The following is a 25,177-nucleotide window of genomic DNA, read 5'->3' as shown; positions in this document are numbered from 1 at the left end:
GGAGAGCGACGTATTTCCCCATTTCATCTGACATGCGCAAGTTTGAGTTGCTGAGGGCTAAAGGCTCTATCTGGGGTCGCTGGGACGTGAAGCCGTTCCTAGTGTTGTACCCTCTGCTGTTGGCCATGATGTCGAGTCACGGTGTTCTGGGTGAGGTATTCGGAGAACAAGAAGAGGAGATCCTGGACGTCATCTCGGAGAATCTTCAGCAGGAGGCCCCAGAAGTGAGCTTCCTCACAATTTTTAACTCAGATCATTCACAGAGTATTCGACCTTCCAACTCTCTACTTCCTTACTGTGGCGTTTACGCTGATGGCGCACCTAGGCGTCTTTTTGGCATCGCACTGGCACGTCTTTGCCAAGGCTAGGATTCGGTTTGACCGAACGGAGTGCCTCGATACTGCCACACATGCTATGGTTTGGCCTGACAAGGAGAACAGGCAGGTCCGCTTGGTGCCGCTGCACAAAGCTGACGGGAATGTGTCTGTAGATGTGGACAAGCTTAAGCTGCAATGGACTGGTCAAGAATTCTTGGAGCTAGAGTTCCCTGTTGACTTACAGATCAAGACGTATGTGGCTTCCACTGGACTCGACTCTGCAGAAGCGGCAAGGCGGCGGGAGACCTACGGAGTTAACAACTACGAAATGACCTTGCCCACCTTCTTGGAACTTTTCAAGGAGCATGCCGTGGCACCTTTCTTCGTGTTTCAGATGGGAACCATGGTGTTGTGGCTTCTCGATGAGATGTGGCAATACGCTCTCATGAGTCTGATGATGCTGGTTGGCCTTGAGGCACAGCTCGTTACTCGACGAATAAAAGAGATGGGCGAAATGCACGACATGAAGCTTAAGCAACGGGATGTCTGGGTCCGTAGAGACAGCGTCTGGGTCCTGGTATCCAATGATGACATGGTCCCTGGTGACCTCTTCGCTATTTACGCCACCAACAATAAGGACACGGATACGATTCCCTGTGATGCGTTGTTACTGGGGGGCGAGGCCGTGTTGAACGAGTGCTTACTCACCGGCGAGTCCGTTCCTTGCCTCAAGAACCCCGTGGATCCCTTGGATGAGTCGACGTTGGATGTTAACGGATCCAAGGCCTCAGTACTTTTCGCTGGCACCAGTCTAGTTTCCGTTACTGTGGACGCTCGGGATACAACTGACATGCTCCCGGATGACTCACGACCGATGTTGCTGGCATACGCACTCACTACTGGGTTCAGCACTGAGCAGGGATCTTTAGTCCGGACGATCATCTTCTCCTCTGATCGAGTCACGGTTGACAGTAAGGAGGCCTTCCTGTACTTGGGAATGCTCAGCGTCGTGGGAATCGTGGCGTCTGTGTATGTGTTCTTCCACGAGTGGCAGGAAGCGAGCAGGTCCCGATTTAGGCTCCTTCTCTCCTGTATTCTCATCTTCACAAGCGTCGTTCCTCCCGAGTTCCCCGTTACGCTGTCAATGGCAGTAAATCTCTCCCTCTTTCAACTTCTCAAGGCGCGAATGCACTGCACTGAGCCCTTCCGAGTTCCCTTCGCTGGCCAACTAACAGTCTGTTGCTTCGACAAGACCGGCACGCTCACCTCAGATAGAATGCGTGTGCTGGGGGTGCTAGGTATTCCCTCCGACTCGCTGGTGGAGCTTCCAAAGGAGGAAGATAAGCCTCTCACCACCGCCCTTAACCAGAAGCTGCCGTTTGAAAGTGCCTGCGTGATGGCTGGATGCCATTCTCTCGGTCGCACCTGCGAGGTTAGCCAAGACGGCCGGAAATTATCGCAGGTGGTGGGGGATGGAATGGAGGTAGCGGCATTGGCTTCGGTGGATTCCCACTTCTATCTTCACTCCTCTAAAATGATTTCGACGGTTCCCTTTGACCCTACTAACAACAACTCCGTTCACCCAGGTCCCAACGATGACACTCTGCACATCGTTAAACGCTTCCCATTCAGCTCATCTCTCCAAAGGATGACAGTTATCGTCCGGCATTCCGGTCCCGGCAGGGAGTACAACCCCACAAACAAAGAAAACCCGTCTCGCTCTCCCTCCACAACACGGATGCTTTGCCTCTCCAAAGGTTCCCCTGAAGTCATGTTTCAGTTCCTCAGGAACCCGCCTGCGTACTACATGAAGGTTTGTGAGAAGGCCACACTGGAGGGCCGACGACTGCTCGCGCTGGCCTGGAAGGAGGTGACGGTAGAGTCGGTAGGGCTGCCCAGAACCGAGCTAGAGAAGGACATGACTTTTGCTGGGTTCCTTTGTTTTGGTTGCCCCATCAAGCCCAAGACTGTGGAGACTATCGCTACTCTTAGGGCAACAGGCCATAAGTGCGTGATGATCACAGGCGACAATCCTCTGACCGCAGTCCAGGTCGCGATTGAGATCGGACTCTGCGTCGCCAACAAGAAGACTGCGGTCCTCACGAACGACTCTGGCAACTTGTCCTGGACGGACCGGCATCATTCCCCCATTGGACCCTTTGACGCGGACACTTTAAGTGACTTTGCGGCGGGACACACGCTTGTCGTGACGGGTCCGTTGTTTGAATCGCTCACACAAGAGGCGCTGGAAGCGCTGATTCCTCGAGTTGCTGTTTTTGCCAGGGTCAACCCTCTACAGAAGGAAGTGATCGTCAACTCGCTTGTGAAGGGCGGCCACAAGACGCTGATGATTGGCGATGGGACGAACGACGTCGGCGCTTTGAAGATAGCCCATATTGGCATCAGTCTCGTGTCTGGTGGGGCAGAAACGGTCGAGGAGAAACATGAGCAGCTGGATAGAATTGCCAGCGACAAGGACTGCTCCGCCAACGCCATAAAGCTTCCTGACGGAACAATAGTTGCCATCAATGCTGTTCCGCCCCCTCTCAAGAAGAAGTGGATGAAAATCCGAGGAGGCCAGGCGTTCCAACGTTGGCTTGGCAAAGGAGAAATGTTCAACACCCTCCAGCAACAGAACGATAAGGAGTTCCAATCTCTGGTCGACGAGTTAATGAAAGCCAAGTCTCTCGATGTCACCAAAATCAAGGACCAAATGGCTACTCAACCCAACGCAAAGCTCGCAAAGGAGGCTGATCTCGTTGAGAAGTTCCAAGCGCGTCTAGAGAATGTGGAGGACGAGGACGTACCGTTGCCGAAGTTGGGTGACGCTTCCGTTGCGTCGCCATTCGCTTACAAGGGCGACAACATCTCCTGCGTAACAACCCTCATCAGGTACGGGAACTGCACACTGGCTACGATGAACTTTCTGTATTTGCTCTTGGCCCTGAATAGCCTGGTGACAGCCTTCGTCATGAGCGTGCTTACTCTGGACGGGGTAAAGTTCGGGGACACACAGACGACCGTTGAGTCGCTATTCATTTCAGTATTGTTCTTCGCTGCCTCTCGAGCTAGCGCATCTGAGCAGAAGACTCCACTTCGTCCCGGAAAGAGCTTTTTCGCTCGCTCAATTTTCCTCTCCTTTATCGGACAGTCCGTCATCCACCTCGGCCTGATCTACGGAGCGTGGCAGCTGGCAGTGACAAACCGTGGTGCTGACTATGACCCCGATCTTGATGGCGCTTTCAGGCCCGACTTAACAAACACCACAATGTTTGTAGTGTTGGCGTCGATGCACGCTGCGTCATTCTTAGCAAACTACGAGGGTGAGCCTTTTGTAATCTCTTTCTGGAAGAATACTGTCCTGTCGCGTGGACTGCTGCTTTTCTGCGGATTCCTGCTACTTGTCGTCTTCGAGTACTCGCCACTGCTAAACGAGAAGCTGTCTCTGGTGCCGCTTCCAACTGGTGAGTTCAAGATGAGTCTAATCATCATGGTCATTGCTGATCTTGTGTTATCTTGGGCATGGTCGAAGAGTTGCAGAATCTGGGGGAGGTCACTCGAGATGCGGAAGGCGGAATATCGTATGAAGTGTGCTTAGGCGTGGAATTTCCATTCTTACTTTTCATATCCATTATCACTTTTCCCTCTGCGTTGTCCTCGGGCTTCAACTTTCCTAAGTTGCTTTTGAAGTCTCAGATTCCGACAGCTACATTGTCGCAGTGTAGCTTGGAGACGGAGATTCTCCTTTCTCAACGCTTTCACCTCCGCAAGCTTCGCGGCTATCCGAATCGAATACCATGAAAAGTCGGCCTCTGGTGGATAACTCCATGTGCAAACGGTCCACAGACGTTTTCCTAATTGATAAGCGTTGTCCAGTAGAGCCACTAGGCGGTACCTAGGTGCCCCAGCTGGAATAGTTCTTGGTTTGGGGGGAGACCGTGGACTTCTCCCTATCAGGTCTAATTTGATTGACGAGCTTCTGGGAGCTGTGGGGTCTACTAGTTCGTTCTCTGTGAAGAAATGAGTGAGGATGGAAAGTAACAGAGGCGGCAGGAAACCGGTTGAATGGACTGGGACGCGCATTTTCATTTTTTTCCGAAATGTGTGAAGAGATGCGGACATCTCTTAGCACAGCAAATGACACACTACTTGTGTGTTGGCTATCAACCATTGCGGTGGCCAGGCAGGAACGAGGTGGTCGGTTTGTTGGTGTCGTACTTGGGTGTAGTCTTGTCGTAGGCTTGAGGGACCTGCACGGTAGGTTCGTTGGGATCATACAGAGGGTCAGGTGGGGATGCGGCGGCTGTTTGGCGACTCATAGTCTGGTGTTTCGTCGAACTTGCGACATCGTTGGTCTCTGGTTCTTCCTTGTAGGTCTCTTCAGCGTACGCCTCTTCAGCGTACGCCTCTTCAGCGTAATCCTCTTCATGATACGACTGTTCGGAAGCCTCTTCAGGGTCTGTCTTTGCTTCGGCGCTGTGTTTAGAAGCATACATGTCTTGTGGGGTCTTGAATGTCATACGCATCCAGATTCTCTCCCACCACATCAAAGTGATGGTCCTTGCTGGGATGTCCACGGTGTCGAACAGCACCTCGACTTCCTCCTCAGGCTCCATCTCCGTTAGCTCTACGGCCTCTGAAGGTTTCATGAGCAGAGAGCTGAAAAGCTGTACGGCCTGCCCATTACTCACAGAGGCGTCCATCACGTTGAGCATACCAATAGACATCCCCCGGCTGCTCCATGGTGTGAGGTACATCGTTTGCTTGCTTTCGCAGGTGAGTTGCATGGCGAGGCCCAGAAATCCAGGAGGGGGGGGTTCCGCGGAGGGGGTATATTCTGTTACGGAGGCTGCGAAGATCGCGTTGTCTTCCACATCGGGAATGGCTATTGAAGCCTGCTCCCGCATCTCTGCCACCGTTTTTTTCCATGCGCAACTGGGGAAGAGGGCCCTGACTGCAGCGTGGTTTGTGGGGTCCAATCCCACTACTCGGATGCTATCGTCTGGCAGATGGACGGGAATCTGTACATCGCATACCACTTTCAGAAGATCGCCCGAGACAACTTCCCGTTGTTGCTGGAGGGAGTCTGCGCGTCCTCTGAAATCACGCTCAGCGCCTTGCAGCGACTCCAGGTAGATTCGGTGTGCCTTCTTCGCCATCATACGATGGATGATTCGTTCCTGCACATCTCGAACTGACAGGTCTTTGCCGGAGCTCTGCACATATGACAGCACTTGGTCAATGAGACCGGCAGTTTCGAGGTCCGGTTTCGCGATACGACTGAAGTAGCTTCTGTGGGAGAGCATTTCCTTGGTAAAAGTCTGCCAATCGCAGCCGTCGGACATAGGTGGCGACATCCTCAAAGCGTCGGCGAAGCTGGTCTCCGCGCCTGGAGCTGCGACAGGCTTGACTAGGGCAGCGTCCAGGCCATCTGCAGCCTGGCTCTTCGCCAGGTATTGGGGAACGGGATAACCGGTGTCCATATCATAGACCAGCGGTTGGCCCTCTAGCATGAAACGTCGTTCTACCTCAAACGGCACCCGGATAAGACGCTTCGAGAAGCTTTCGAGCAGAGGCCTTTCAAAAACAAAAGGTCTTGATGAGGGACCGAAGATGGTGAATTCGTCGAACAGGGCGTCAAAAGCGCCTATGCGAGTGGCGCTCTGGTATTGTCGCAGCATATTGATGAAGATGGCCACGTCTATCGGTCTGGTCGTGATTAAAAGAGGCCTTGTAGATACTTCCAAGTGGTTTCCCAACACCTGAATCAGTCCTTTTACATGAATGTTCATGTCGTGCTGGCTGCTTAATACAGCGCCACCCAGGAAGGCGGCTAGGCTTGGAACGGAATCCAGGACCGCTCGCCGCATAGAATCCATCTTCACCCCAGGACGAGGCCTGGCGTGCCGACATATATGCGCCAGACAAGGCAGAGCGTTGGCCATTCCCTCTGACGGCGTCATTCGCCGGTCAAACATCCACGACGGGGCTACGTCACACAACACCGGCAAGAGCTCAGTCAGCAGCAGGGAGGCTACAGGTTTCCACTCCACCCATGGACGGGCCTCCTTGGAGAACGACATGTCTTGGATCTGGTTGACCCAGGCAAAGCTCAAGCGAAAAAGAGGGCTATCGGCTGAAAGAGACGTCACTGCTGACACAAACGCAGTGACGGCGTCCTGGGCCATCTTAATCGTAAGCTGGAAAAGTTGTCGGATCTCCTCCCTCGTCAGCTCTGTTTCTTCCTTCAAGCTGACGATGTAGCGAATGCTGGGCATGCACTGCAGCCAGACAGACTTGGAGGGGTTCAACAGATGATCCATCAGTGGGTCCATCTGCGACAGGAGAGCGAGCAAAGCATAAGACCAGTTGGGGTGTTGGAAGGCATCTCGGATGAGTTTGGCCTTCTGAATGCACAGCGCACCTAAAGCTTGTACCCATGCCTCCATCCAGGGTGAGTTAACCCTGCTCATGTCCCAAATGAAGTTCTTAATGGAGCTCTCTTGTGTCTCTGTCACTTTTTCGGGATCCATATTCCAGATGAGCCGCAGGACGTACGCGGGCTGCAGAGCGAGAAGACTGACCATCCGGTGCAAACGCAGTAGCACCTGCATTAGGTCGTCGTGCTGAAGTGCGTCAGCTGTTTGTCGGTGTAATATGGGTAGCTCGCAGTCAGTGGCGACAGCAACAGTCCGCAACGTGGAGGACATCCAGATGCTGTGTATTGGGTGCAGTGTTCCAACATCCTCGTCGCGGTTGCTCAGCAGCTTCTCGATGAGACGTTTGAGGAGGCGGGACAGGTCAGTCTGCAATCGGTGTATCTCGGCCTCGCTGTAATCCGCAGGCTCATTTCGAATGGCGGCTTGCAACGTACTCCAGCCAAGTCCCGCTGGACTCCTACACGCCGCCAGTAAGGTCGGTAGGTTGAGATCGGAAAAACGACCAGCGTCTCGAACGGTTGCCTGTGTTGCCGTCCACGGGCAATCCAATGCTGTTGGAAGAATCTCCGACGCTCTCTTGCCCGTGCCCGTACCCGCTGCGAAGGAGCCGAATCCGTGTAGACAGGAATCATCGTCAAGAACAATTGCGAACCCACGACCAAGAGTCAGGAAACTTGCTTTGGGAATACCTTTGAGGGCAATGGGCGATGTTGACAGCTCTTCATTCCGAATGGGTTCTCGATCGACTCGCCGGTCCGCTAACAGCTTTTTGTAATCCTTTACTCGCCCCCAGATGAACATAAAGCCTCCGGTGAGCGCAACCGTCGTCTCTCCGTACACTGCAACATGCTTCACCGGTGACCGCTGCTTCTTCACGGAGATGATATCCGATATCTCGATAGGCTGCTCGGCGTCGCTCGTTTGGCAAACCATCGACTTGAATCCGCATGTCCAAACTCTGCCGTTAGTTGTAAGGAAGACTGTGTGGTTTTTTCCCAAGGCGACGGTGTCGATCTTGGTATTTGGCGGGAGCATGACCTCCGTGGGAAGGTAGTAGTTGGCCACTGTACGCGCCCCTAGCTTGCCGTGGCGACCGGCACCCCAACCCCACACGCTGTCATTGGCACAAATAGCGATTGTATGGCTCTGAGATAAAAAAACCTTCCGAACGGGTGACTCTATAGCGACTTTCATTGGACGGATCACAGCGCCGGCAGAGGTGTCTGGCCCCAATCCCAGCTTTCCCAGATCCGCGTTACCCCAGGTGTATAAGGCGCCACTCGAAACACCAGTTGTTGTTCCCATTACGGTAGATATGATTGCTGCGCTCGTATCTACTCCTGCCGCGATGTAGACGACATCTTGAAGTGTGGGAACATTGGTGGGTGTCTCGACTTTAGCAGGGATGGAGTTGATTCCCAGCTGACCTTCTCGACCGCGACCCCACGTAAAGATCTGGGCGTCCTTCGTAATGATGATAGTATGCGCTCCGCCGCAAGCCACCGAGGTTACCGGCATGTTCAGTTGCATCAGAGTTGGAACAGTGATTGGTCCTGTGCCGAAACTGCACTGGTTGCTGTCGTTATCTCCCCACATGTACAACTCGTTGGTAGTCACCACCACCCCTGAATGAGTGGACCCCGACGCCAGACAGGCGACTTTGGTTCCGTCCAGGTCCATGGCTGCTAAGGGCGCAGGGGCTACGTCTTTCTTCCGGCGCTCTACATCTTTGTTCTTAGAGGCTTTCTCGAGCAATGAGGTGACGGCACAGACGCTTCGAAGTTCAGGGATAAATGTGAGCTCTGAGCTCAACCCGCGCTCGTCCACTCCAAGCATATCAGCTTTGTCACTGAATCCGACAATGTCTCCAGTGGACAGTAGGACCAGGGAGTGGTAGAGACCAACAGAGATCTGGACGGCTCGGTAACCACTCAGCTTCTGCACGCGCTGCGGTGAGACCATTGCTTTCGACATTGCGCCACCTTCGGCGACGCCTGAGGCGGTACCAGATCCCCACCCATAGACGTTGCCGTTCTGGCCCAACGCCATGCCGTGAAAGGATCCAAGAGCCAGCTGGATGATGGCGACGCCTGTGAGCTTCTCTTGTTTGCGGGGCCTGGTCACGTCATCGAAGGACCCCAGACCCAACCGGCCGTACCCCCCTGATCCCCAACAGAAGATTTCTCCCGCCTGGCTCACTGCGCCAGAGGAAGCAAAGGAGGCGGCCACCTGGACGATTTTGGCAGTTTCCAGCCCGTTAGTGACTGCTTGAGGGAACGCCACGACTTGGTTGCTCTCGGTGCCGAGTACGTGGTTGTCGGGATGACCCCAGGTGTAAAGGAGCCCACCAGAGCAGCAGGCCAGCGTATGCTTGGCCCCGCAAGCCACGTGGGTGATCCGAATTCCTGGGTTGTCTTTGAACAGCACCAACGCCGGCCAATATACGTCCCCATCCTGACCTACTCCCAGTGCATTGTCGTCATTCATCCCCCAGCCGTGTAGTTCACCCTTGCTGTCAATTGCCATTGTGTGGTCTGGTCCGCAAACCGCTCGACTAATCTTACGCTTACCGAAATTGACCCGAGTGAACGTACGGCTATGCCAGGCCCCCATAGCCTCCTCAGCGGTAGCGTCCTCAGATTCCTTCGTGAATCCTAACCTCCCATGAGACCCCAGGCCTGTTGTGTACAGCTTGCCTCCAGAAGCGCCAGGACGAATTACGATGACTGCGCTATGGTGAGTGGACGCTGACACTTGGAGGATCTCTCTACCGCTGCCGCCGAGGCGGCTCACCTTCACAGGATGCGGGACCATACGGCCATCAGTACCCAAACAATTGTAACTGTTACTCCCCCACCCAACGAGCTGGAAGTCACCCGCAGTTGCCTCCGTAACCACCTAAATATGATGTGATTCCGTACCTCACCAAGGAGTGACCAATACCAGCAGCAACCTTGGTTGCAGACAGCACCGGGAAGCTGTCGACGGCCTTCGCTTTCATTGCACACGTGAAGGTGCACTAGTCCCTTCACCAAATTCAGATTTGTGGGATGATTCACAACGCGCTCGGAAGAGTGTTGGGTCCTGATGTCCAGGCAACCAAGTCCGTTTTACTCTCAGGCGTGGCGTCCCTTGAGCTCTTTGAGGAAGTTATTACCTCTACGTTTATGCCCCCAAAGGATATTTACGCAAGTACGCTGGCCAACCAAAACCTCGTAGACGCGTTGGAATCGTTACAGAGATCTGAATGGGCGACCGAATCAGGAGTTCCGCCTGTTCAGCTTCCAGCTACGTCCGAGCCCGTTTCACGAATTTTACACTTCCAATCGACATCACATGTCATCGGCTCTTTCCCAGTTGGCGTCAAGCAAGTTCTGAGCAGAACCTCGATGCGGACCTTTGACGTGCACATCGAGACTCGCGTATCCATAAAGAATGGAACTCCCATGTCTTCATTCCAAGGCTACAGGTTTCAACTCGGCTCTGAGGGCTTAACTGTGTCCTTACACTTGCTGACGCGCCAGATGGCGGAGGCAGCTTCCCACTGCCCCCTTTTCGCCAAGGCAGGGCTGAACCCCAAGGAACAGGGAGTGTTTCAAGGGTACTGCGAGAGGATTCTCGGCCCTCTTTCCAGAGGCACCTTAGTTTCAGGTTCTACTGCGTTCTTCGACGCTTTAGTCGAGTCCGTGTCGACTCTCCCGCTAGCCACAGAGCCTAAGGCCTTTCCTAAAGCGGCCGAAAACGTACCCTGGCGAGAGCTGCTCCAGCCCATGCTCAGCGAAGACCTGGAGCTGCTGGAGCTACCTGAAACCAGCACCTCTTCCTGCAGTGTCCAGGAATGGAACGGCGCCGGAAGGTTAAACACTCGTACGTTTCAGGGCCAGAAGGTTATCGCCATTGCCATCGAGTCCGAATTGAAAGGTTGGTGCTGCGCCTTACCGTGGGCAGCCCTAATATCTATTGCTCTGTACCTCGCCCACCTTGAATTTATGGTGCTTGTGACTGGTTCTTAGTTGGAATTATGGTTGAATGTGTGACCTGCCGTCTCAGTTGGGCTGAAGCTCTCAGTTGAGGCAACTGGCCTTACAGAGGAGTCCTACATGCGAAATAACCCCTAACCCCCGTGTCAGATCAGGATAACATTCCGCATGAACCCAAAAATCCAAACCCTACAGCTCCCTGGCTATGCGAATGCAAGGTGCACATGCCTGTCCTTTTTGAAGCTCTCTCGCCTGAAGCGGCGGATGCAGCGCATATGTCACGTGGGGCTCCTTTGATCTTCCTACGCAGCGGCTGAGCAACGACCTACCTGGCGACTCACGCCCGTCCGAGTTGCTAGGCTTGGCTGGATCGCACTGCTGCGTGGGTGGCCTAGCGGGTCTAATTCAGTCGTCTGCTATGTGATGACGTACTTAATTTACGTGAACCACGAGCATCTGTCTGCCTACACGAGTTCCATCCGCGGATTCGTCTTCCCGGCCCCAGACGCTCTGCAGGAGCAGCTGTCTACGCAGTACATGGTCCCAGACCTTAGTGTGACCATGGGCCGTGAAGACGCCGGCAACGCACTTGATGCCTACCAGCGGAGGTGTCAAGTACAGGAATTCGCGTCAAACCCGTTAGATGCCGAGTTCTACATGTGCGACATCATCAGAATCGACTTTGACGATCTCGAAGGGACGCATAGCGACCTGTCCATTGAATGCGGGGAGAAGTTCGTCAATGATGTCGTGGAGTCTGGTGACGACTCGTTATATGGCTCCAATCCTGCTGCACTGGATGCATTATACGAGACCAACCACACTCCAGAGGCACGCCGCTACAGCACCACCTTCAACCAAAACAACTTCCACCCGTTGTTGGGGCCTTTGGTTCAAACAGGTGATGATGCAGAGGCAGGAATTTTGGGACCGCTGTCTGGCGTTCATGACAAGCTGAACCGCCTGTGGAAATCGCTGGTTCACAACACTGATCCGCCTTTCAACGACAACCCGAAGGAGCTTACGATTGGCGCCAGCTCAAGTCGTAAGCCAGGAATGCGCCGTTTCGTCGACCGGAACCACCATTGGGATTACCTCTTTGCGTGCAACCCCGGAACGGTGAAGGTGACCTTCGCCATAAAGCGCGCATTGGGTGATCAAGAGACTGACTATATGCACAAGGGCGATTACATCGACTTCTTACGGTACGACGTCCGATTCGACAGATTAGGCGGTGCCTTCTACCAAGCCCGCACCCTGTTCCATGGTCTTCGGCAGCCCCGGCACCACTCGCTCTGGACGTTGATTTGGCCAATAGTGACCATTGTGCTACAGCTGAGCATGTTCCTGGTTCCGGTGGCCGCCGTACTACTGGCGTTTCCACGAAACTTGTACCGGTTCATCAGGCACAACTTGCCATTCGACCAGGTAATGAATGACATGGTTGACCCCTTGCATGCGCGGTTACGTCGGTTTGCCTGGGCAATGGTCTGCATCGAGAACACAGCTGCCGTTCTCTACTTCGTGGCCGTCGCTAGCTCGCTGATCATGGTGCTGTTCCCCTCTGGCCCCATGGCCTTCTCCACAGGCTTCGAAAAGCGGACGTCCATGATGAATGTTGTCTGGGGAGCAGGTTGGTTGAGCTTTCAGGACAAACTCATTGAGAGCATATTTGGCCTGTTCGCCGACAACAAGCTCCATGTGCTCGTGATCACCATCCTTTCCATGCGTCTGACTGAGGTTTTGTTCCTGATGCAGGAGGCAGCATTTTTGCTTATGACTTTTGCCTTCTGCTTCCTCTCCATGGTACAGTTTCTGTCAGTGTTTGCCTGCATCATTCTGCTCTTCTCGATCATCATTCACGTCCGCTTTGGCGCCTACTTCTACCAGTTCAGCAAGTTCGGTCGTACCTTCGTGACGCTGGCTTACTTTGCCTTTGACTTCTATGGAGCTGCTGACTTCACAGGGTTGAAGGATATGGAGGAGACCAACTCCGCAGCATTGATGCGAATGCTCCTCGTCTTCAAGATTTTCGTTACCGTGCTGATTCTCAACATGGGAACTACAATCGTGTTGGACGCCTACGCCATATCTGTGAAAAACGTTGGTAGAGAGTCTCGGATGGCCAAGATCCGTGAGAGGAACTGGCAATGGTTCAAGGAGCGCCTAGGCTATTCAGACGGACGGGGCTCGGACTTTCCAGATGAGGAGGCGGCTCAGAGAGACCCTCTACTGCCACAAAGGGACGACTCGAGCGACTCGGACGAAGATACAGGTCAGCTACGGCAAGAGATATCCAAGATTCACGCACTGCTTTCTGAAATGAAGAATCGATAAACAGACGTGAGAATCTTGTAAATCGGCATATGGGTGCTACGGTGGTTCCTGTTCCTGTGGGAAGGAATAACATCTCTTACGTAGTCATCGACACTGAGACGGATGATGCATTGCTTATCGACGCCATAGAGCCTGCGACTGTGCTTCACGAAGCCAAGTGTCGCGGCGCGAGAGTGGTGTGTCATCTATCCACACACAACCATTGGGACCACGTTGGGGGCAACCTACTGTTGGCCAAGATGCTCCCAGATCTTGAATTCTGGTCCTCTGCATACGAAGACACGCCTGCCTGCACACGAGAGCTGCACGACGAGGAAGTAGTGCAATTCGGGAGTCTCAAAATGACGTCGCTCCTGGCGTCGTCACATACGTCGGGCCACCTCATGTATTTATTTGAACAGAATGGGCCTTCCTTCTTGTTTACTGGCGACACTGTATTTGGAGGCGGGTGTGGCCGGTTCTTTGAGGGATCAGCGCTTGATTTCCAGGCAGTGCTCCGAAAGTTTGAAAAGGTAACGTTGCGCCACCGTTATGACCCAGATGTCACATTGCACTCTTCTATACTTTGGCCATGAATATACCGTCAACAATTTAGGCTTCGCCAGAGTGGTCGAACCTGAGAACAAGGCCATCATCAGAAGACTTGAAGCTGCCATTTCCACTGTCTCTGAAGGACGCCTCACCGTGCCAACCCCACTGCATGTGGAGTACGAAACCAACCCCTTTTTTCGAGCTAATGAACCAGCCGTCATGGATTTCGCGAGGGCCAACTCAGAGCTTGGCGTCATTCACAACCTTCGCGAAGCCAAGGACATTTTTTGATTGAAAGATCTGACAATAGTGACGGCGAATGCGAATTTAATGCACCTCATCTGGTACCTCCTGTTTACCCGTATTTGGGCCGCAACGCCGCTGGTGGTGCACGCGCAACCTCACTCGCTCCCTCCGGGGCCCAACATGAAGAGGGTCAAGGTGAGACGAACTATCTACAAGATTGTGAACGGACTGCAGACGAACGTCAAGGAGATACAAGAATGCTCGGCGTGGGCCCCGATTTCGCTGCCTAATGGAAGCACAGCAGTGCAGATTTTCCAACATCCAATGAAGGCCAGAGACTACCAGATCCTGCCCTACACCTGTGAGACCATTAACGTCTCCGCTGCAGGACACAGCTCGCTCATTCCGATGAAGTCCGCCAACGTGGTGGTGGTCCCGCTGAATCAGCAAAACACGTCCGACTTCCACATGCGCGAAGTAGGGGAGCTGCAGAAACAGGCCATCCAGAACTACCAGCAGCCCTATCAAATTGCCACTGCGGTGCATACACTGCCGTCGTGTTACATTCACCAATTCCTGACTGGGCGAAAGTCCACCGGTTTGCTGGGATTTCTGAAGCCCGACGGTACCTTCCAGCCCTACACGATGGCGCAATACAAGCAGATCAATGTCCAGCCCAACAGCGCGGATAAGCTGGCAGAGTACTTCCGACATGCAGCACCCACGACAAACACCCCCCAATCCTTCAGGGATCCCGAAGGACGAACGGTCATTTATGCTGAGAAGGGCGTCCCAATCTGTCAACAGCGAGTGGCAACGGACACGGAAGTCGGATTTGCTGGGGGATCGCCTGCTGCGTCCTCTGTCGCGAGCTCCGTCTCCTCTGCTGGGAGCTCAACTGGAAGTTCCGCTTCTTCGCCGAGTGAGGACTCCGTCCGCCCGGGGACCAGCATATCCGAAGCGCCTTCCGTTGAAAGCGTCGAGCACGAACCTCTGGAGATGGACGAGGACGAGGAATACGAACCATCGAATGATGATGTTGAAAGTGAGCCCGAGCAGCCCAAAGGCCCAGTGGATCAGCTGCTGAAGGAGAAGTTCAAGGACAAATTCAATGATTCGGTCAAGGCCAACACCGAGAACGGAAGCGTCGACTCTCTGATAGCGAAGCTCAAGGCTCGAAAGTTAGCTCTTGAGCGTGCAGCCGACAAATCTCATCGTAATTAACGAATAACACTATGGCCCGCGCTTCAGGATCGATTCGAAAGCTTCGTAGGTGTTTGGGGGGTCGCCTTGTAACATTTCCCCAGTCAAGCAGAAGGGTAAGGTTGACAAGGCGAAGGAAGCGTACCGCAATCTCCCAGCAGTCGACCGCATGTTGCTAGGCTTGACCGAGAAAGAGAAAGGCAAAGTCTTCAAAGACAGCCGGACTCGCGCTGGCAAGAAGATCATTGCTCAACGAGAAGAGGGCAGTTTCGTTCAAAGAACAAAGAACATGTACCTGTTCAAGGGCAACAAGGCAAGCGAGGTAATGCAATCCTTTCTGAAGGACATGTTTCACATACGCAAACCCAATTGCGTCTACCAATCCAGGAAGAACCAGAAGGACATGCACCCATTTGACGACGCCACTCGTGTGGAGAAGACTCTCCTCATGTCGAACTGTCCACTCTTCATGATGGTTTCCACCTCGAAGAAAAGGCCAAATCGCGTCGTGATGGGACGAACCTTCAACCGTGAGATTCTCGATATGGTAGAATTCGGTTTGGAGGCCTACCAGCCCATGAGCGATTTCGCATCCAAAATAACAGGATCAAAGGCCATGACGCTCTTCCAGGGGTCGCTCTGGGACTCCTCGTCAGACATGCAGATGGTACAGTCCTTGCTGTCGGAGATGTTTATCGGTCCTTTGGTCAAGAGAATGAAGTTTCCTGAGGGCATAGAGAGGCTACACGTGCTCACGGCGACGGCCGACAACGCCGTTGAGTTCCACCATTACAAGATCGAAATGAAAAAATCAGGAACTGAGGTCCCCAACGTCGAACTGCAAGAAATCGGCCCTTCCTTCCGCCTCAAGATAGACCGCGTAAAGGCGGCGCCTGAAGCTGTGATGAAGGAGGCTCTCTGGCTCCATAAGAGCCACATGAAGAAGTCTAAGACTCAGATGAAGGGGCGCGAGCGTAACGAATTCGGAGATGTCGTTGGACGAGTTCACATGGGCGGTAAGCAGGACCTTAGCAAGGTCTTTACGCCGTTGTCTGTCGAGAATATGGAGAAGCAGGCGAGAAAGAAGCAGCAGAAACGAACAGGAGGCGGAGGAGACGACGACCTCTTTAGGCCAGACACTAAGGACGTGTTCAGCACTGAAGTAGACATCTAGTGTGTTTGAAGTTTGCCGGTCGAAATTCGGAATTTATCCTATATGGAGTCACTAGAAGGCAAACTGGACCGGTCACTAGATGCACTGATCTCGGAGTCAGGCCCTCAGCGACGTGCGGTCACCAGCAAGCAGCAGAACCGGAGTTCACCCTACGGAATCCAGCAGGAGAGGTCTCGACTTCCTCTTGAAGATCAGGTGGTGGTTGACATGCTAGTCACGGACCGTGCCGACGGCGGGATAACTGTGCGGTACAAACAGACGGACATAGTGTTGTTGGATGGAGCTACAGGCGTCATCTCGTTGCACACAGGAGGCTACATGGGTCTCCAGACGCGTACTGCCATGAATGTGTGCCTAAAGCCCATCAACATCACTGTAGACGAGCTCAACCCTGACGGCGGCACCACTTGGCAAGTTGTAGACGGCCGCACAAAGATGCTGGAGTTTGAGGATGGAATGGAAATTCGAACAGTTGGTATCAGCAAGCCACTACTATTGGCCAGAGGATCCGTCATCAAGCAGTATATGCAACAGAAAAAGAAGGATGTTGAGAGCAAGCGAAGACAGGCGACCAACCTCAAGCAGTCGCCCACCATCACGCTGAACGGTACTCAGTACGTACTGGTCCAGGCGTCGCAGGCGCCAAGGCCGCCTCCCCCACCGCCAAAGAGGGAGTCTCGACGACGATGAAGTTGTGAGTTGCTACTGTGTTTTGTTGTTTCTGCAAACGATCCATTGGCGAAGCGCCGCAGTGAATAGTTCCATGGGGTTATCAGTTCGTTGGGGCTTGGTCTTTCGACGAGGACGCCGCCTCTTGGGTGTACGTTTCTTCTCGGATTTCTGAGGCGGTTTCCTTTTGTTAATGGTCTTTCGAGGTTTCTTTTGGGTCTTCCTGGTCGCCTTAACGACATCATCCAAGGCCATTGCAATCTTTCGCTCCAGCCGCATGGTGCACAAAATTCGGTGTGCCGTATGCACTCCTATAGTGGTTTAGTAACACCTGGGTCGGGTTCCCCGTGTTCTGAAGGACTCATCACGGCAGTGGCGGAGGCTCTGCATGGAGGGGGATTTCCCGAAGACGGCGAGATTTGGGAGCACGTGCGAAGAGTACAGGACTGGACGTCCAGTGTCACAGATGAGCTTACTCGAGAACTTGAGGAAGTAAAACGCCAGCTGCATAGGGAGGCGACCGAGCGCAAACAACTCGAAGCTGCCACCCATGCCAGGCTGGACGCAATGACTCGAGCTGTTCACGCCCTAGTCCTACAATCACAGGAAGTCCCCACAAACAAACCGCCTGAACCTTTGGTTAAACCCGCCTTGAAGCAAGCAGCGCCATCAGGTCGAATCCGCCAAAAAGTTCTCCAGGAGATGGAGCTGCTCCAGTTCCGAATTGACAAGTTATATGATGCCAACCAGGTCTCATCAGCCGCCATCGATTCCCTAGAGCGTCAGGCAGATCGCGTCCAGAAGCAGCATGAAAGTTTAGGCGGTACGCAAGCCACCCAATCCGAGCTAGCGGCCATCCGAACAAGAATTTTAGCACACAAAGCCACAATGTCTCAGAGAGAGCGACTTGTGCGGGCCCAGCAAACCAAAACTGAGGAGCTGAAGGCGAGGTTGGCGGAGTTGTCCGGAATGCCGGTGCCGAAGCCCGTTTCCCCACCCAATGACCTACAGCAGCGCTACGACAGGCTGCAGGCACGGCTGCAGCGCCTCTGTGCTGATGTCCGTCAAAGCCAAGTGTGAACGTTGTGAGGTGATGTGAAATAGCTTGGGGGCACCATTCCTCCCTGCATGCCACGCTCTCGCATCTGGTCGTAGTACACAGGCTCCATGGCAGAGAAGCCTGGTACATCCTCCGGCGTCACTTGCACGCCGGAGGAGTCGAACACATACTTTAGAACGGCGTCACGTGGCATGACGTGCTTGCAATGCGGACACTGTAAGCCATTAGCAGCTGGTAGCACCTTGCTCAGCTGTCCTGGCTTGACAAGGCGCAGACGACAGTCTAGGGGCAGGCTATCCATGGTGCTATCAGAATAGTGGAAACAGAGCAAAACGGCCAAATCTATGCTCCTGTCAGAATTGGTTGAGGTCCCCGAGGAGCTCCCTGTAACAGGTCAGATACCGCTGAGCCAGGTTATAAGAGATAAGGCTCGCCTCTCCGCAGACATTGCTGACTGGGTTCGTCTTGAACACCCAGCGGTGCCCGTGGATCCACACGTGGGAGGTTGGTGTGCACTTTATGCCGGCTGTATGAACGAGAGATTTCCACCTAGTCATGTGGCAGACAGCGTGGCCGCTCTGCGCCAGGCCAGCGGCACGTCGACTGCGGAGGCTCTGATCGCTCTGAGGCAGGAGATGGCGGAGTTGGAGGCGGAGCAAGCAGAGCAGCTCGCCTCTGCCTGCGATCGGCTTCGAGGACTGGAGGCCGCGTTTCTGGCGGGCATCCAACAGCTAGACACCGCCTCAGGCGCATACACAAACCTCGTCGACCAATGCGACCGGCTTCTTGACGGTGTGGATTCCGACGACGGTTACGCCTCTGCTCACGCTGCCCTGATGGAAGCGTCGAGAGAGAAGGAGTGGGCACGCGGTTCCGTCCTGACGCAGCCTGCTGTACTTCGAGCAACGATTGGCGGAGCTGTGGGCGAAAGTAGAAGGGGACGAGGACATCACAGTGTTAACGTCAGAGATATGCCGGTTCGTGTCGGAGATGTTGAGAGAGCATCTGTTAGCTGTTCAGGGGATCTCATTCCCGGGGTTGCATTTGCCAGCTGCAGTTCTGACTGCCACATCAGACAGGCTCCAGTCTGTTGAGCATCGCCTGAAAACGCAGCTGGTTAGGGAAACCCACGACACCCTCCAGGAACAGCAGTGGTTGACTGATAACTTCGACCGCAGCTGCTTTTGCCCCACCGTCTCAATGAAGCTGGCGTCTATGCGTGCTCTGCATAGACTCTCGGGGGTGCGGTTATTGCTTGATACGGACCAGAACGCATTACGGTTGGTAGCGGCAGCAGTGGATCTGACGGCGACGTCCTCTGCATTGTTTTCTCACCTCTCGTTATGCAGCCCCCCAGCAGGCTCTGACTGGGCTGCTCTGACGTTAGTGACGCCTGTCGTTGAGATTGTGCAATCTATTTTATCATCGGAAGACATCATCTCCACTGTGGCGCCGACAAAGTTCACCGACCTGATCTGTTCGCTCACCGATCAGGTCACCCTTCCTTTGGGAGCCTCTTGTGAATATACTGAGGCTGATTACAGGCCTGCTGCCTCGGACGTGTTGATTCCACATTGGATCGCGTTGTGGCGAAAGGTTTGGAAACTCAACATGGAGGAGCCCGATGCTGTATTTGGCCCTCTCGCCAGAGAGTTCTTGGATTTCGCCGGTCGTGTGAGAATTGGTTCGTGTGGACACAGATTCGGCAAATTTCTCCTGCGCACAGCCCAGCATTCGAACAACTCCTGGATCTTCCCTCTCCGAATGATGGCGTTCTCCTCGACCTAATCGTCGCCGATGACGCCCGAGGCCTCGCGGAGAGAGTTCCTCGGATGCAGACGCTGCAAGTTGAGTCGGTCACCACAGCAAGACATCTCCTTCACGTGCTAGGCCATGACACCTTGGTGAAGGTGAGCAAGGCAGTTACGTCTCTAGCCTCATTCTTCCTGACGGTACACGACAAGGTCGGGGCGCTTTTGAAAATCGAACGGACAAAGGCCGCCTTTCAGCTGTATACTACGAGTGTGGTAAAGCCGTGGCCGTATCTGAGGGCACCTCTCCGCACTCCATGGCAGCGGGATCTGCAATCACCTGCCTCTCTGGCAGTCCACGCCAACAGCACCTTCCTCGTACACCAGCAGCTGACGACCCTTCGTCACTTCTCAGAGTTTGAGATACCCGAAAACGAGTTCGCAGTATTTTCCGATTCGTTGGCGCGAACTTTTGACTTCACAGATATAATGCGTGGAGGTGGACAGCTTCTCCCTGTCTGGCTTGCCGAGGTGCTGCCAGAGCCACGAGAGCTATTGGCCGAGCGTTTGGTAAGAGAAGGACTCAAGCACAGCATCGATGAACTCATGAACTACCACTCCGACACACAACGGCTAACGCAATTGGCTGCACAATTGCGTGCTGTGTATGAAGCGTCCGTGACGACGGTGCCCAGCTCAGAGGGCAGCTTTCCCGAGCTGCTCGAGTTTGTGACGGAGTTTACAGATCTGTTGCTGTTCCCCGTCGACTCGATCGTCGCCTCCGATGTGCAGGAACTCTGCATCCTTAGGAAGAAACTGCCAGCGCGAGTGGAATTCGAGCCGGCATTCAGTATCGGAAGTCTTGAGGATTTCAGACGTTTCGTACATCCCACCAACCGCGGCCTCGCAAAGAACGACATCAAGCTTAAGGCTGTCGAATGGCTCATGTCAGTCGGAAAGACGGCTCCGGAACCGCCACCCCACGTCCCCATGTCAGTGGTTTCCGCACTAATTGGCACACGAGAACGATTTCACTGCGAAAAGTTGCCCCCTCTGGTGGTTTTAGATGTTATGAGACTGCGATCCTTGTGACTTTACTTGCGTGGAGGATGCATAAACGCCCACTCACACCTGATCCGTTGGCCCAGAATTGTGGCTCCGTCCATGCCCTTTATAGAAGCCTTGGCTTCTCGATGATCTGCAAACTCCAGCAACGCGTATCCTTTAGCGTATCCCGTGCGACGATCCAGGTTGAGGTGCAGGTTCCGCACTATACCGTAGTCACCAAAGGCGTCCAGAAGGTCCTCCTCCTGGGCCTCGGCATGGATGCCAGAGACCATCAAAATCCACCCCTCAACAGATTTCGCAGCCCTTTTGTCAACCCGCTCTACTTCCGCCAGCGTGTCAAAGCGTGCGACGTCGCTGCGTTTGGGAAGCCTCAACCCCTCACCGATCGCTCTTCGTCCGCGGCATCTAAATCGGGATTTCGGATGTCATTCAACCAAGTGACTCCTCTGCCTGACGAGTTGTCCTTTGAAGATGTGAAGGCTCTTGTAACGGACCTCGAAAGTCTCGTAGGACGAAATCTTACGGAAGACGACCCAAATAAGCTGTCAGTGGTTTTGAACGTCCACTCTCGGTTAAGGAGCATGAAACTAACAGAATGGCCACACCTCCAATTGAGATTTAATAAGTGAGGTCGTGACTGGCGTACAATACAGGCTATCGTCTTCCGTTGAGGAAATCAGAGCTAGGTATTCTCTAGCCGTCCGAGTCCCATCGCCGCGAGGCGTTCCGTGCTCGACGTCCACGGCGAGCCCAACAAGCGGTCTGTTGTGTGGAGTACCGACTGGAGCGCGGTTGGTGGACACTGCTGAACTACTAACTATCTCAGAGGCCGAAAGAGTGGCAGCTGTTAAAGAACTGCATTCGGATCTCTCTAGAATCCAGGGTATCCAACAGGATATCGCGACGCTGGCTCATGGCCAACAAGGGACCTTGGACCGGGTTGAGCGTGACATCGCCAAAGTTAAACAGGAAGCCAAGGCCGGCTGTCTCACCCTAACGGACACGGTCGAGGATACCGCCAATCTGTACGAATCCCAAGGAGGCACAGCTGGGGCCGCTGTCGGCGCTGTGTCCGGCATAGTTTTCGGACCCCCAGGAATGATGATCGGTGCAGCTGTAGGCGGGGCAATGGGCGCTTTTTTCGGACACCTCATGCGTCGCAGTAAGGGAGCTGCAATTGAATCCATTCGAGAGCAGACCATTGACCTCTAGATACGCTTTCTCGGTGATCTCGGTGATCGTGGCGACGAGGGTGAACTTTTGATGGACGCCATCGCAGCCAGCGGCTTATTCTCTGCAGACCTTGGGCCCATTCCAGCCGTTTCCAGTTTTCGGGGTATTCTTAAGTACGCCTGTATTCTTATCGTTCCGGCACACGCCTACGGCGACCCTGCCTACCTTGTATGGCGCGCTTTGGTGTCCCCTCGTCTGTCGTCATTACTCATTTACAAATTATCCGCACCGTGGCTATTCTTCGTGACTGATCTGCGGCAATATTGATCATGGACTTTCCGTTGCTGTCAACTAGGAGAAAGGTCGAAGTACCAGACGACTTAGGCGAAGATTGTGCTCAACATGGAGGTGGATGCAAAGCAGACGACCTCGGCGCCACCAGCAGCACAGTTGCCACTTTAGACGCTGGAGAACTGGACTCGACACCATCATCTGAGGCAGGAGATTTCCCCCCAGCGCCTTCATACGCTGAGACCCTTATCATATTCGATTGGGACGACACTGTGCTGCCGTCCAGCCACCTCACCCACTTGGGACTGGACCTCTTCGACCCCTCATCCCCAATGGAAATCAAAGCCTCGCATCCAGCGGTGGCCGAGAACCTGGCCATGATTGACCGAGTTGCCGCCGAATTGTTTGGCACCGCTTGCGGACTGGGTCATGTGACTATCGTGACGAATGCAGAGAGGGGCTGGGTGGAGTTGTCGGCCTCGAGGTATTTACCGAGGACCTTCGTTACAATGAAGCGATTAAACGTTAGTGTGATTTCTGCGAGATCTCGGTTTGCGATGCAGGACACTGCCGCCAGTGCTTGGAAGCTGTCCGCTTTTAAGGAACTGCTGGCCGTCCAGCCTGTGAGCCCCATAAACGTGCTGTCATTTGGCGATTCTGAGTGTGAGCGGTTTGCCTTGATGAATTCGGTTGCTGGGCCGGCATACTCCAAAAGTTTCAAGTTTCTTGAGGGACCAAACACTGCGACTCTATTAGTCGAACTTCGCTGGATCTCGGAGTTGATCGTTCGACTGACAAGCCAAACAGGCTCCCTCGACCTCATGTTCAACTATAATCAGGCATAAGTTTGTTGTCTTTGTTCGATCCAAATGCAGTTAATAGTATCTCCCGTCTGGTTTTACCTGGCAAGTTTGAGTCAGGGTCCTATTTCCTGTGTCTTAGTCCGAATGAGTCATAGACCTGTTTGTTGGAAAACATAGGGTCCTATCTCCAGAAGTCGGAGGGAGGCAGGGACGCCAAGGTTGGGAAGGGCTTGAAGGAACGATTCCGGCAGCCTGAGGGTGCGTAGGTTCGGCAACAGCCCCGCAATAGGCTGCGCAAACGCTTGTCCGAACGTAACGTGTCGCATGGAATCAGGCAGCACTTTCGGAACGTCAACATATTTGAGTGCTAAGTGTTGAACTTGATCGGGCACCTGGATTACGGAGGGTTTAGTCGTGGACCTCTTCACAGATTCCGCTTTGCTGATAGTGGTCGCTGCACGTCGAAGCAGCCCAAAGACCCCTATGGGGTGGTTGAAATCGCTGCCGAATTTCACGCGTTTCAGCTGGTTGGGCAGGACCCCAGTTGCCAAGCTCTGGTTGAAGCTCCGTCCGAAGCAGAGGGTTTCAAGGTCTTTAGGGAGGCAACCTTCAGTTAGTGACTGATCGAAGGCGTCGCCAAATCTTAGATAGCGAAGGCGGCAAGGGAGGCATCCAGGAAAAAGAGGCCTATTGAATCTCGCGCCAAACTCAAGTGTCAAGACTCCAGCCGGGATCACCTGCGATCCGGTGACTTGGTTGTACTTGGCGCCAAAACGAAGAACTTTCAATGTTGGCGGAAGCACATGAGGTGCGATTCGCGTATCGAAGGACTCTCCGAATTCCAGCACAGTCAGGCATGGCAGTCCCTCGCACAGTGTCTGATTGAACGCGTCCCCGAACGAGAGGCTAAGGAGGGAGTCAGGCAACTCTCCAGCCGAAATCGGCTGATCCATGGTGGAGTCGAATACAGCATGTGTCACGCCAGCGGGTATGGCGCCTGGGGTGATCGGTAGATCTCCCATCAAAGTCAGTCTTGTGAGGTCGGAGAGGTCGACTCCCACCCCTCTCAGATACTGGAGGGAGTCCACGTCACATTGGAGCATGCTCGGACGCATTTGTCGAATGCACTTCCACTCGTAGTCTCCAGGTTTATCAGCAGCGAAGAATCTCAGAGCTTTATACCTTTCAAAAGGTCCTGCTAGAGTGGGCTTTGCTTTCCGGTAAGAATAACATGCGAGATTAGCCGTCTTTTCAGCAATACACTTGGACAGCAGCCGTAGGCGGCTTCGAATCCGGCAAGCCTCTGACGGCTGGCCCACATCTCGCACGAAAAATTGGTGTACTCTCCGAAAGAATGAAGCTGGCATATCGTTCATGCTCAAAGGTGTGAAGTAGGCAGCAGCACGGGGTGCCGGCCGAACTGCGGCCAGCAGAACTCGCACCCCGCCCTGAACGATAGGTCCTGGGGACTGCTGCACTTTACGAAGGCAGCATAGCAGACCGTTCAACGTGTCATCGTCATGTGGGCGGCTATATGCTTCCAGGACTTCGATGCAGGCACGAAGCTCGTCACACATAAGGAAAATTACTGGAGTTCCATTAACTAACCAAACTCCCACAGACCATCCTAATTCGAATATGATGCAACTCCAACGTTACGCTTTGTTGATTAAACATGCGGTTCGATTCCATAGGACCTATAATAACCGGACTCATGCTTCAATCACCCGTCGAATTCCTACAAAAAAGTAGGGGGAAGATTCCGAATGGGTTGATATCAGGTCTTTCAGTGTGCCTCTACACCAGTAGAGGAGGAAGGATTGAGACCAAATTTCGTTGACTCACCAAGCAGTGTGGCTGGTCTACATTCTACAAATTGGGCTGTTAATTGGATAACTGTTCAAACGCAAGAAGGAGGGTGTCGAAATTGTGACAATGGTCTTACTTCTGAATACGCTAACCCTATGTTTTGTGCTTGACGTGGAATGACCCATGGATTTGGCGTCACGTCTATAAGGATCTTTTTCTGAAACGAGGAAGAGCCAGGACCACATCTCTGCGCGATGCTCTGAACTTCGCAGGTGTTAAAGATAGACTAATGCTTCAGAGGTTAAGTGTTGGCATCTGAGTTGTC

The 25,177-nt window shown here is 53.7% G+C and overlaps 13 protein-coding genes across 21 annotated transcripts; 9 read left to right on the top strand and 4 right to left on the bottom strand.

Moving 5' to 3' along the window:
* Positions 1-32: 32 nt before the first annotated feature.
* Positions 33-3,915, top strand: KVP17_003450 (uncharacterized protein; the record flags this gene model as incomplete). Its single annotated transcript, XM_068520743.1, has 2 exons — positions 33-224; positions 253-3,915. The coding sequence occupies 2 exons, from the start codon at positions 33-35 to the stop codon at positions 3,913-3,915; spliced, it is 3,855 nt and encodes a 1,284-aa protein (XP_068378178.1).
* Positions 3,916-4,480: 565 nt separating this feature from the next.
* Positions 4,481-9,758, bottom strand: KVP17_003445 (uncharacterized protein; the record flags this gene model as incomplete). Its single annotated transcript, XM_068520734.1, has 2 exons — positions 4,481-9,655; positions 9,684-9,758. The coding sequence occupies 2 exons, from the start codon at positions 9,756-9,758 to the stop codon at positions 4,481-4,483; spliced, it is 5,250 nt and encodes a 1,749-aa protein (XP_068378170.1).
* A 49-nt stretch (positions 9,759-9,807) lies between these two features.
* KVP17_003427 (uncharacterized protein) lies at positions 9,808-13,074 on the top strand (the record flags this gene model as incomplete). Of its 3 annotated transcripts, XM_068520697.1 has the most annotated exons (2): positions 9,808-10,678; positions 11,147-13,074. In XM_068520697.1, the coding sequence occupies 2 exons, from the start codon at positions 9,808-9,810 to the stop codon at positions 13,072-13,074; spliced, it is 2,799 nt and encodes a 932-aa protein (XP_068378138.1). The 3 variants fall into 3 exon arrangements, with proteins under 3 accessions (XP_068378138.1, XP_068378136.1, XP_068378137.1); XM_068520695.1 differs by lacking the exon at positions 11,147-13,074 and having other exon boundaries at positions 9,808-10,770; XM_068520696.1 differs by lacking the exon at positions 9,808-10,678 and having other exon boundaries at positions 11,161-13,074.
* Positions 13,075-13,103: 29 nt separating this feature from the next.
* KVP17_003451 (uncharacterized protein) lies at positions 13,104-13,896 on the top strand (the record flags this gene model as incomplete). Of its 2 annotated transcripts, XM_068520744.1 has the most annotated exons (2): positions 13,104-13,586; positions 13,615-13,896. In XM_068520744.1, 2 exons carry the CDS (start codon positions 13,104-13,106, stop codon positions 13,894-13,896), a joined length of 765 nt encoding a protein of 254 aa, XP_068378179.1. The 2 variants fall into 2 exon arrangements, with proteins under 2 accessions (XP_068378179.1, XP_068378180.1); XM_068520745.1 differs by having other exon boundaries at positions 13,104-13,649.
* Positions 13,897-13,935: 39 nt separating this feature from the next.
* KVP17_003443 (uncharacterized protein) lies at positions 13,936-16,228 on the top strand (the record flags this gene model as incomplete). 3 transcript variants are annotated; one of them, XM_068520731.1, is made up of 2 exons in its annotated part: positions 13,936-15,067; positions 15,159-16,228. In XM_068520731.1, 2 exons carry the CDS (start codon positions 13,936-13,938, stop codon positions 16,226-16,228), a joined length of 2,202 nt encoding a protein of 733 aa, XP_068378167.1. The 3 variants fall into 3 exon arrangements, with proteins under 3 accessions (XP_068378167.1, XP_068378168.1, XP_068378166.1); XM_068520730.1 differs by lacking the exon at positions 13,936-15,067 and adding an exon at positions 15,087-15,120; XM_068520732.1 differs by lacking the exon at positions 15,159-16,228 and having other exon boundaries at positions 13,936-15,075.
* Positions 16,229-16,270: 42 nt separating this feature from the next.
* On the top strand, positions 16,271-16,918 carry KVP17_003435 (uncharacterized protein; the record flags this gene model as incomplete). Its single annotated transcript, XM_068520718.1, has 1 exon — positions 16,271-16,918. One exon carries the CDS (start codon positions 16,271-16,273, stop codon positions 16,916-16,918), a length of 648 nt encoding a protein of 215 aa, XP_068378155.1.
* A 12-nt stretch (positions 16,919-16,930) lies between these two features.
* KVP17_003428 (uncharacterized protein) lies at positions 16,931-17,176 on the bottom strand (the record flags this gene model as incomplete). The annotated part of the gene is made up of 1 exon (XM_068520698.1): positions 16,931-17,176. One exon carries the CDS (start codon positions 17,174-17,176, stop codon positions 16,931-16,933), a length of 246 nt encoding a protein of 81 aa, XP_068378139.1.
* Positions 17,177-17,200: 24 nt separating this feature from the next.
* KVP17_003437 (uncharacterized protein) lies at positions 17,201-17,977 on the top strand (the record flags this gene model as incomplete). Its single annotated transcript, XM_068520720.1, has 1 exon — positions 17,201-17,977. The coding sequence occupies one exon, from the start codon at positions 17,201-17,203 to the stop codon at positions 17,975-17,977; it is 777 nt and encodes a 258-aa protein (XP_068378157.1).
* Positions 17,978-18,301: 324 nt separating this feature from the next.
* On the top strand, positions 18,302-20,800 carry KVP17_003449 (uncharacterized protein; the record flags this gene model as incomplete). 3 transcript variants are annotated; one of them, XM_068520740.1, is made up of 3 exons in its annotated part: positions 18,302-18,816; positions 18,845-19,631; positions 19,658-20,800. In XM_068520740.1, 3 exons carry the CDS (start codon positions 18,302-18,304, stop codon positions 20,798-20,800), a joined length of 2,445 nt encoding a protein of 814 aa, XP_068378176.1. The 3 variants fall into 3 exon arrangements, with proteins under 3 accessions (XP_068378176.1, XP_068378177.1, XP_068378175.1); XM_068520741.1 differs by having other exon boundaries at positions 18,845-19,745; XM_068520739.1 differs by lacking the exons at positions 18,302-18,816; positions 18,845-19,631 and having other exon boundaries at positions 19,790-20,800.
* Positions 20,801-20,802: 2 nt separating this feature from the next.
* On the bottom strand, positions 20,803-21,181 carry KVP17_003442 (uncharacterized protein; the record flags this gene model as incomplete). 2 transcript variants are annotated; one of them, XM_068520728.1, is made up of 2 exons in its annotated part: positions 20,803-21,130; positions 21,159-21,181. In XM_068520728.1, 2 exons carry the CDS (start codon positions 21,179-21,181, stop codon positions 20,803-20,805), a joined length of 351 nt encoding a protein of 116 aa, XP_068378164.1. The 2 variants fall into 2 exon arrangements, with proteins under 2 accessions (XP_068378164.1, XP_068378165.1); XM_068520729.1 differs by lacking the exon at positions 21,159-21,181 and having other exon boundaries at positions 20,803-21,048.
* A 176-nt stretch (positions 21,182-21,357) lies between these two features.
* On the top strand, positions 21,358-21,988 carry KVP17_005298 (uncharacterized protein; the record flags this gene model as incomplete). The annotated part of the gene is made up of 2 exons (XM_068515103.1): positions 21,358-21,401; positions 21,430-21,988. 2 exons carry the CDS (start codon positions 21,358-21,360, stop codon positions 21,986-21,988), a joined length of 603 nt encoding a protein of 200 aa, XP_068378201.1.
* A 290-nt stretch (positions 21,989-22,278) lies between these two features.
* On the top strand, positions 22,279-23,085 carry KVP17_003462 (uncharacterized protein; the record flags this gene model as incomplete). The annotated part of the gene is made up of 1 exon (XM_068520766.1): positions 22,279-23,085. One exon carries the CDS (start codon positions 22,279-22,281, stop codon positions 23,083-23,085), a length of 807 nt encoding a protein of 268 aa, XP_068378198.1.
* Positions 23,086-23,192: 107 nt separating this feature from the next.
* On the bottom strand, positions 23,193-24,620 carry KVP17_003461 (uncharacterized protein; the record flags this gene model as incomplete). Its single annotated transcript, XM_068520765.1, has 1 exon — positions 23,193-24,620. One exon carries the CDS (start codon positions 24,618-24,620, stop codon positions 23,193-23,195), a length of 1,428 nt encoding a protein of 475 aa, XP_068378197.1.
* Positions 24,621-25,177: the final 557 nt, after the last annotated feature.

This window comes from the organism of the source record quoted next (assembly GCF_019968985.1).
Source record: "MAG: Porospora cf. gigantea B chromosome Unknown PgB_NODE_15_length_78710_cov_114.494, whole genome shotgun sequence".
NCBI classification, from domain to species: Eukaryota; Apicomplexa; class Conoidasida; order Eugregarinorida; family Porosporidae; genus Porospora; species Porospora cf. gigantea B.
Note: the sequence above shows the minus strand (reverse complement) of the source record. Positions and strands in the feature narration are given on the sequence as shown.